Source organism: Nicotiana attenuata, unplaced genomic scaffold (assembly GCF_001879085.1).
Source record: "Nicotiana attenuata strain UT unplaced genomic scaffold, NIATTr2, whole genome shotgun sequence".
In the NCBI taxonomy this organism is placed as follows: Eukaryota; Viridiplantae; Streptophyta; class Magnoliopsida; order Solanales; family Solanaceae; genus Nicotiana; species Nicotiana attenuata.
The window spans coordinates 182,687-193,198 of NW_017670257.1; the positions used below are offsets into that span (position 1 = coordinate 182,687).

At 33.4% G+C, this 10,512-nt stretch overlaps 2 protein-coding genes across 2 annotated transcripts; one reads left to right on the forward strand and one right to left on the reverse strand.

Moving 5' to 3' along the window:
* Positions 1-760: 760 nt before the first annotated feature.
* On the reverse strand, positions 761-1,470 carry LOC109236809. The gene is made up of 2 exons (XM_019403038.1): positions 1,327-1,470; positions 761-1,192 (listed from the first exon to the last, which is right to left on the reverse strand). Exons 1-2 carry the CDS (start codon positions 1,468-1,470, stop codon positions 761-763), a joined length of 576 nt encoding a protein of 191 aa, XP_019258583.1.
* Positions 1,471-6,120: 4,650 nt separating this feature from the next.
* LOC109236810 (transcription factor bHLH100-like) lies at positions 6,121-9,890 on the forward strand. The gene is made up of 3 exons (XM_019403039.1): positions 6,121-6,519; positions 8,370-8,732; positions 9,501-9,890. The coding sequence occupies exons 1-3, from the start codon at positions 6,223-6,225 to the stop codon at positions 9,609-9,611; spliced, it is 771 nt and encodes a 256-aa protein (XP_019258584.1). The 5' UTR covers positions 6,121-6,222; the 3' UTR covers positions 9,612-9,890.
* Positions 9,891-10,512: the final 622 nt, after the last annotated feature.

The following is a 10,512-nucleotide window of genomic DNA, read 5'->3' on the forward strand; positions in this document are numbered from 1 at the left end:
TTTCATCCTTGGTAAGGAAATTCAAAAAGATAATTTTGACATTGAAACACTTCGCACAGATGGGGATCTCTGTTGTGGGATTATGGAAGGAAAAAACAACAGTCCAGTGTAATTAGTGGTGATGAAATCACAGGGAGACTTTTCAAGAAGAGGAAGAGGGGGCGACCGAGAAAGTAGTTCTGTTTTTTCCATTTTACTGTAGTTTTTCTATGTATCAGGAGTTGTTGCCTAGTTTTGTCTAAGTACTTTTCTGCTACTTGTGAGATAGCATTAAAGGATTTTATAGATGTTTTTATTTTTGTGTAATTTGCGGTAGTCATTACACATTGTGGCTGTGAATGAATTACATTTTAATGAATATATCAGTTGCTTTTGTCCTTTAACAAAGTATGTATTTTCATTATGGTTGCAGTTTTGTTGTTGTAGCAAGGTTTATACATATTTATACAAACTTATACTCTCATTTATACATCTGTATACATATAATACCAGCAGTTTTGTCTTGTATTTGTACAATGTATCAATATATTTAGCACCATTAAAAACAACAACACATTATTATTGGATAATCAAAACATGTATAATGAAACATATTTTAAAACAATTGCAATATATAGCGTAAGTTGTAAATCATTATTGACATTTGTAATTCAATTACTTGTGAGACTTAACTACTAAACATTTGTAACTCTATTCTTTGTGAAACTTAACTACTCAACATGACAACAAATGTAATAGGAAGTGTTATGTTTTCAACTAGCTATTTTGGTCGATTCCTACATGTTTTTCTATTGTGACCACCTTGTCCACACACAGAACATGAAAATGCCCTCTTAGACTCTTTTTCTGAAGCAGGTTTGAGTCTTTCCTTTCTTGGCCTTCCTGCATTCCTTCTCCCTTTAGGTGGTAGGACCACATCTTCCATCACCTCTGTTGGGATTACCCATAGACTCTCATCTGGCATCGGATTCACTGGAAATTCATAAGTTCTAAGGAGTTTATCCTTCTTGAAGTAAAAAGAGCAATACTGGCCAGGTTTCAGCTGCTGGTTCTTCAAAACCGCCCAAGCATGCGGACATGGAAGTTCATCCATTTGAAATTTTCCACAACTGCATGTTCCCTCTTCAAGGCACACTATGTTTCGCCTTACCCCTTCAAACACAGTATATAACTTCTCCGTAGCAGGCCTCACCTGCAAAAGTTTTTTTTTAAAAAAAAAAAAAGTGAAAGAACATTATACATTATTATACAGAGATATACATCCTTATACAAGCAGTAAAATGCATGTCAGCAGTGCCAAGAATCATTATATTTGATTCAATTTACCGTCATTTGCTCCGATGCAATCAGATTTTCCCGAAGGAGTTTGTCGTACTTTTCGCCAAGCTCTGTAGATGTCTCCATTGCACTTTTTCTATTTTTGTTGTTCCACTGTTGTAGCAAATTTGTCATGCACTCCAGCAATCGCATTACTGGTAACTCTCTAGCATCCTTGTTTGCTGCATTAATTGACTCTAAGCAATATTGGAAGTCGTTACCATCGACCTTTTCACTTTGGAATATGCCCTAGACCACCTTTCGTATCCAATTTCGAACAAGTAAGGTTGCACTCTCGGATCAATTTTGCACATCTCTGTCATATGGTACTCAAACTTCTCTATCGTGTAAGCTCTAGCCAAAGCAAAGAAGATATCCTTCAATTGTTTGTGATGTTTCTTGACATTCTGCCACAAGTGAAACATGCAAATACAATGTGGTACTTCTGGGTACACAGCTTTTGTGGCATTGAAGATGCTTTCATTTCTATTTGAAACTATACACGTCCCTTCCCTAACTCCAAAAGTACCCTTTATTCTGACAAAGAACCACTCCCAAGATTTGTTATTCTCTGAATCTACAATTGCATATGCAAGTGGAAGGATTTTTCCTATTTATACAAAATAGATATTAGGATTCAGACAATTATACAAATATTATACACAGTTATACACAATTATACAATTTTATACCAACTGCAAATTTTATAAAAACAGTAGCTGTGAAATCCTATACACTTTTATACATGAAACTACAACATTATACAAACTGCAGAAACAAGGTAGATGCAGTCAACTCACCAGCTCCATCCTGTGTGCAAGCAGTCAATATGGTACCCTTATATGCTGCTTTAAGGAAACTTCCATCAACAACCATTATCGGTCTGCAATGCTCCCAGCCCTTGATAGATGCATATAGCGAAACATATGCATAAAGAAAGCATCCATCTTCTGATTTGTGCAACTTTGTAACCGTTCCTAGATTTGATTGCTCTAACATATAAAAATACTTCGGCAACTCCTTATATGAATCACTAGGGCTCCCTCTTATCATTGTCATTGCTATCTCTTTAGCTCTCCATGCTTTCATGTAGCTCACCTCAATTCCGTGTTGCTTTTATATGTCCTCTATTATATCATTTGCAGTGTAAACTTTTTTTGATTAACATACTTGTCCTTGACTATACTAGCAATTACACCCGAAGTAGCTTGACGTTGTGTTAAGTATCTTTCACCATAGCCGCATGTGTGATTATTATTGTAACTTCTCACTTTGAATATGTTTGCCTTGAAAACGGCAGAAGATTTGAAACTCCAAGCACAATTTTCATCCATACACATAAGGTGATACCTAGGATTAAAGATCATTCAACTTCTGAATACTCTTGTATACAAAAATATAACTACATATATACTAATTTTAATACCTAGATACAAATATATACTACTTTATACATATTTATACATATATATAACAGAATATACAATTATTTACATACCTTGTTGCGCTTGATCTCTTCACCTTGAATTGGAACCTTTCACGTACAGCCAAGTTCTTCATCACACTGACAACTGTCTCTTTATCCTTATAAACTTGATCTTCCTCAACAAATTCGTTCAAAATATCATCTATTATACCCGTATTTTCACTAAATTTTATGTTTTCAATAAATTTGATATCAATAATCTCAGTGCTATCAATTCTTGATACATCTCTAGAATCTGAACTTGTACCAACCAAACAGCTGGAACTTGTAGCAACTACACAACTAGAACTTGTAGGAACCAAACGATTTTCATATATCTCTTTCACTGTCACAAACAAAGGATATTCAGTGAAATTCAAGTTTTTCTTCTTTAATTCGATATACACCTTCACACCTGTATCGTTGTAAATCAGGATCGATGGCAAACCAACATTTGGGAGAAAGTTAATCTCTATTGTGTTTAACTCACTATCGATCCTAATCTGTTCCGAAATAGCTGCAACTAAATTGTTGTAGGTGAATGTCGACTCGATTATTACACAATCGCTGACGAAATTGATAAACTTGTTTTCTTCCCATTCACCACTATGAAGAACGTAAACTGGAAAATCTCCATCGAACAAAAAATGGAAATCAAAATTGAAGCAAAAACTAAAATTGCGCTGATTTGCAGCAAACAAATTTTACTTTTCGTGTTTGATTTGTTGTTAATTCGAGATGAAGAAGAAATTCTAGGGTTTTTGGAGCTGCATTCATGGAAAGATCTCGTTTTTGAAGTATTTGGGGAAGAAGATTGGAAAGAATCTGAGAAAATGCAGAAAATCCCGCTTTTTACTCCCAAAAAAACGGAATTAACACTCCTTTTTTAGATATGGGCCTATAATTTTTGGGCTACTCAATTGTAAATTGAAATATGGGCTATAAAGCTGAAAAGGAGGCAGCCCAATTGTTTTAATATGAAATTTTTCCTTTTTTAAACTTCTACAACGCACAATACGTCCTGACCTTCTGAACTTAACATCGTTTATTCGATATATCTTTTAAATACTTTTTGTGGCAGAATTTTTATAAGACATATTTGAAACTCCAAAACATAATGGATTTTTACTCAATTATTTTTAAAAATTTGGTCCGAAAAAAGAAGAAATATACACTTATAATTAACTAATTGCATCTAAAGAAGAAACAAAAAGAAATAAACAGTTGAAAATCCTTTATTGGCTAAAATAAATTTTTTGATTAAAAATAATGGAGCTCTAGAAAAAAATTCATAGATTTTTCCCAAAAAAAGGTATAAATTTGGAATAAATAGTTGTTGCATCTAATAGGAAATAAAAAGAAAATTTACAATTAGAACTCTATTATTTTGGCTAAAACTTTTTTAATTGGATACAAATTAGAGAGCTCTAGCCAAAAAAAAAAAAAAAAAGTTTATTACAAATTTGGTTGAAAAAATTACACAGTTATAATTAGGGGTGTACATAGGTCGGGTTGGCTCGGATTTTTCCATTATTAAACCAAACCAATGGTGTCAAATTTTTGAATTTATAAAACAAACCAAACCAACAAAGTCGGGGTTTCCAATGTCAATTTTTCTCGGGTTTTCGGATTTTTTCGGGTTTTTGGATTTTTTCCGGTAAAGTCTTCATAGCATAAAATATGTAACTTGTGCTCTCTTAATTCCAAGTGAAATACAACTATATAATGTGTTTTCTAAGAAACTAACATAATTATATGAGATAAGTCATAGCATTATATTAAAATATTCAATAGCAAAGATAAAATAATGAAATTACATAAAACAAATTACATAAATATTGCCCGAGGTGGAACCATAATTTAAAGACTATGAGTTTCGATATCAATTTTACATTAATTTATATAACAAAAAAATTTAATTTCACAGTAAAATACTTATAAATGTTTAATAAATTTTAGTATGTACGCGTTAGATCCGCCCTTCCTCAAGCCTTTTTGGTGGGGATATTCTCCTAGTGCTCCTCCGTACGTGGCATTGCACCAATAGTTAATATGTTAGGTAATAAAGTAAATTATTAATAAAACAAATAATAGTAAGGTATCATTTAAATAATTTAATCTATTGCAAATTTATATTAGTGAAGAACATTTTAGTATTAACTTAAATCGGTGTATAAGACGTTGACTCTATCTGGATATCCGTATATCCAACATTGATTCCATTGTTCGACCAAAAAAGAAACATTTATTTCATTGTTGAAGAATAAATTATTTTCCCTTCTCCCTTCCCTCCTTAAAGAACAAGAAAAGTTGTACGAGAAAAAAAAAAGAACAAGAAAAGTCTTTTTCAGTTCACATGATTAAGAAAATTGTTTTAAAATATTCAAATATTAGAACCAAAACCAAACCAATTAAGTCGGTTTTTCTCGATTCGGTTTATGTCGGTTTTTCGGATTTTTCGGTTATTTGTCGGTTTTTTCTTAAATATAAGACATACAATACCAAACACATATTCCGGCGATCAGATTTTCAATGTAACACTATCAAATCAATTGCCCTTTGAGAAATCTATTATTTACCAAGATATATTGATGATAATTGAATCAAATAGTGGTGAATAATTTAAGGACTCAATTAAAAATATGTTATTTTTAATACAAAACGGATTCTTACACTAAACAAACGAAAACTACCAATCAAAATATAATGTAAAGGTAAAGAACCATATTAAAAGTACAAACTATTAACATTTACCATAATTTTTTTGAAACTTTGTATAACAATATACATATATATAGGTGTAATAATAAATTTGAAATAGCTACTCCTATAGTCGGTTTGGTTCGGTTTTTTCTGATTAAAACCAAAACCAAACCAAATTTGATCGGTTTTTAAAATTCAAAACCAAAACCAAACCAAACCAAAATGTATCAGTTTTTTTGGTCGATTTGGTTTGGTTTGGTTTTTCGGGTTTTAATGAACATCCCTATGTGGTATAATGCTAAGGTATGTGTCCTGTTCAAGGTCTTCATACAAGGATTTTAATTTTTATGCACTGACATTATAAATAAATTTAAAATATCAAACCACTTAAATAATAGCTACACGTACTGTTCTAAGAAAGAGAGTAATAATCTGCTATAAGTACATGTTAGTATATAATTAAAATACATTGACAGTGAAAAAGTTCTGTTCGATCTAATCAGAAACTTTTACTAGAACATTGTATTTTTGTTAAAAAAAAATATTAATATATATAAAAAGATAAAATTTAGAACTCAATACTTAAATCATTCTGAAATTTAGAACTCATTACGCTGAAATCTTGGTTCCGCGTCTGTATGTGACATATATAGGCTTAATCCTAGACGCCAAGTATAAATACATAGTTCTATGATTGTCACAAAACACTCCCGAAAGTATTAAAAAATAGTAGCATAATGTTCGCCGTTTCTTCTCCTTTGTTTTCTAATTTAGGCTTGTCCTTGGCAGATCCCACAAGCCAGGAACTGAACACCATAGAAAATCCAGATTCAGGTACCAATATTCCTCGTTATCATTCATCATCTCGTCCAAGCATTGTACACAGTGAATCCAAGAATTTTAATGAGTTTAATAATGGTGATTATCGAATAGTGAAGAAGCTTAATCACAATGCGAATGAGCGTGACCGGAGAAAAAATACTAATAGCTTGTATTCTTCTCTTCGTTCTTTGCTTCCAGCTACTGATCAAACGGTATGATTCTTTCTTTTTTTTTGTTTTTATATATTTCTCTGATTCTTTCTTCTTCTTTTTTTCCTCATTTTGTTGAGGTAGTAACAAAAGAGAAATTTGAATACAATAATTTGTGAACTTCGGTAATTCCAGAAAGTGATATAGATTTACGAGATTGGCATTATCTTCGGAAGTAGAGCCCGTTTGGATTGGCTTAAAAAAAGTGGTTTTCAGCAGAAATAACTTTTAAGGCAAAACGTAATAAGCTGGGATTACCGGGCTTATTGCTTTTAAGAAGTATTAAACTTATTTTAAGCATTTTTTAACTTTGTCAAATGCTGAAAAAAGCTAAAAAGAGCTTAAAAGCTTAAAAATCAATCCAAACGCCCTCGTAGTACATTAATAACGTGATCCTGAAACAAAAGAGCAGTATTTTCTCAATTTTTTTATATTTATATATAATCATTTGGTATTCATAACCTACTGAGGTGATTAATCTAGATCTGCGCCTCGTAAGAACCATAAAAAGAAAAAGTGTTCACCACCCGGAGTTTTTTCATTCTTAGAACTCGAATTTGAAACCTTTAAATAAAAGTGAAGAGATCTCATTCATCCCACCATATTTCTTGGTGATTAATAATTGGAATATCTATTTTTTTTTTGTATTTAATAAATTTATTAGGTGCGCGAATAAAGTCTTACATTGGTAGCTGAAAAGATTGGGAGCCTACAAATAAGCTGTAGGGATCTCTTAATGGTGTGAGAGATTTTGGGGAAAAACATATGGGTTTGGCCAAAGCGGACAATATCACACAATGTTAAGAGTGTCATTCGGCTGGTTGAGCCGAACAACTGCTATCAGAGCCCAGATTTACTGGGACGAGTATGGCGATGGCAGAGCGATGGTGCGGGGCGCGGTTTGCTTATCCTACAAGCTTGGATATGTGCGCGCAAGAAGAAGCTAGTTGCGCGCTTCTGTTGTGATAAATACTCTGATGATGTCGGTAGCACACTAAATCTCGAAAATTGACCCGTGGATCGTAGTAATAGGCCACATAGAGCTGGTCCGAGGGGGGGACCCAAGGACCGTGATAGTGGGCCACGTGGAACTTAGTTCGAGGGAGAAAGTGTTGGGTGTGCGAATAAAGTTCTGCATTAGTAGATGAAAATATATGAAGCATACATATAAGGCGTATGGATCTATTCATGGTGTGAGGTTTTTTAGAAAAAATAATGTGAATTTGGGACAAAGTAGACAATATCATACCATGTTAAGAATTTTTTGGAGTGGTTGAGCCCAACAACTAGTATCAGAGTCCAAGTTCAGCGGGACGAGTATAGCAATGATAGAGTGATGGCGTTGGACTCGGTTTACTTTTCCTTCATGAGCTCAAAGACGCACACAGATAAGAAGAAGCTAGTTGCAGGCTTCGGTTTTCATGATACTTTAAAGATGTAGGTGGCACACGGTGAATCTCGAAAATTGACCTGTGGATTGTGGTAGTGAGTCACGTGGAACTTAGTTCGAGTGGGTCACATGAAACTTAGTTCGAATGGGAGATTGTTGGATATGCAAACAAAGTCCCACATTGGTAAAAGATTAGGAGCCTACATATAAGATGTAGAGATCTTTTAATGGTGTGAGGTCTTTTGGAAAACATATACAGGTTTGGCCCAAAACAGACAATATCATATCATAACTAATAGTATTTTTGGGCTGGTCGAGCCCAACAAGATTGAAGATAGTGAACATTTCAATTGGTACATTTTCACTTTGCATCCTATTAAATATCCTTGATGTATTGTGGGTTTATCATACTCTTAATAGGTATATACATGATGATGCAAATTAACTCATTTCATTTTGACAGAAAAAAGTAAGCCTTCCGGCTACAGTAGCAAGAGTGCTAAAGTACATACCAGAGTTAAAGAAAGAAGTGGAAAGACTGACACAGAAGAAAGAAGATCTCACATTAAGATCAATCCCTAAGAAAGAATATTCAGCTGATTTTAATAAGCAAACAATAAGAGGAGGAATTCAGAATTCTTTATCAGTTGTCTCAGCAAATAAAGTGGGAGATAGAGAAATCATGATTCAAATATCTATTTTGAAGACCAATAAGAGTTCGTTTGCCGAAGCTATATCAGAATTAGAGGAGGAAGAACTTCTCCTACTTAATGCATCTTGTTTTCAGACTCTGCAAGATAGAGTTTTCTACAATTTGCATTTTCAGGTATTAATATAAGCTTCACTCTCTTTCTTCTCTCCATCTATCCGTTTGGCTTGAGTTTAACTTAGAAAATTAACCTAAATAGTCACACGCTCGATCCTTTAAGCTAGAACAGTCTATATATATATATATATATATATATAAATATAAAATTAGTGTATTATTTACGCATACCTACTGGGAAAAGTAAACAATGAATCCAACTGTTTGTGTAAAAAATCCTTTAGCTTTTAAATTAATTTAAGTAAAGAGTTAAGTAAAGGGACAACCCCATTTTAAATTAATTGTGTTCAATACACGTCTCGCATGATAGGGTCAACAGAACAACGAAAGGATATCAATTTTATTTTTTTTGAGTAAATATACCAATTCTCTTTTGAGTTTAGCTTATAAACACCTATTATTTACTCAAAAAAAAAAATTGATATCCTTTCGTTGTTCTGTTGACCCTATCATGCGAGACGTGTATTGAACACAATTAATTTAAAATGGGGGTTGTCCCTTTACTTAACTCTTCTTACAAAACTACTTGGTGTAATAAAAAAAAAAAAATTTGAGTGACCATATGTTAAATTATCTCGAAGGAAATTAATGAGGCATATCCTAAGAGTTTTGTGGTTCAATGATACCATGGAACTAGATAATTTCTCCCGTAAGTTTGTCTAGAAATATAGGCATATCAAATTGTGCAATTCGACATATCTTTGTTACCTATAATATATTGCGCAAACAGTGTAGATCTTACTTTTTTTATTTTATTGTATTGTATAGGTACAAGGAACTTTACCAGTTAACGTTCAAATATTAAGGGACAAGCTCTTAGCGTATTACGAGACAGAAGACAAGTTCTTACTACCGTGGATTTCTGGCTCTCGTACATAGAAGCTTCATCATGGATACATAAATTTAAACAAATGGAGCATGTATTTCTCTTGGGCAAAACTGAAATCTAGACCGAAATTGTACATAAATCTCGGTCTAGATTTCAGCTTATCGAAATTTCAATGCAAAGCACATAAATTTGCTCAATGTATGTGCTTTACACTAAATAAATCGAACTAGGTATGCAGCATTATTCGCCGGAGCTCCGGCAAGAAGTGTGAATTGGGCGTGTTGTAATGAGATAAAGTTTAGACACGATTTTGTTCGCAATAAATTTTCGTAGTACCAAATATAAATTGCAACAAAAAGAAAAAGAGATTTTATTGATAAATATTCGAGGACAATTCTATGTGTCCCTAAATTCTCCTCTCGGTAATTCTCCATGATTCGAGGGCTTGAGAAGCGTCTTTCTCGAATGACGATGCAGAACTCCTTGTGATGTATTTAATCGCCAAGAACGTCGAGCAGCACTTCTTTGTTTTGGGTTGATCTCTGGGAAGAACTCTGTTGACCACTCCTTTGTTGAAAAACTATGCACTTGATGATTGATTTCTCTACATCCAGATGCCTTCACCAATTGCGAAATATTCTTCCCCAATTCTGAATGTCCCCAGAAAGTTATGTAACAGCTCTATTTATAGTCGTAGAGGATGGACGATCCAGCTACATATGAACTTTCTTGGTTGATTCTGATTGGCTCGTGTTAGTCATCAAACTTATCACATAAGTTATGTGATGATGTTGCATATAATTGGCCAAGACATGCCATTTTGGATACTTGGCGGCCTTTGATTGGCTAATATTTTGACTGGAATTGCCACATTATTTTAACACATGGCATAATCTTGTTGGCCTTGAATTTGACTGGACATGTCATGTCACTTGACACATAACATAAGTC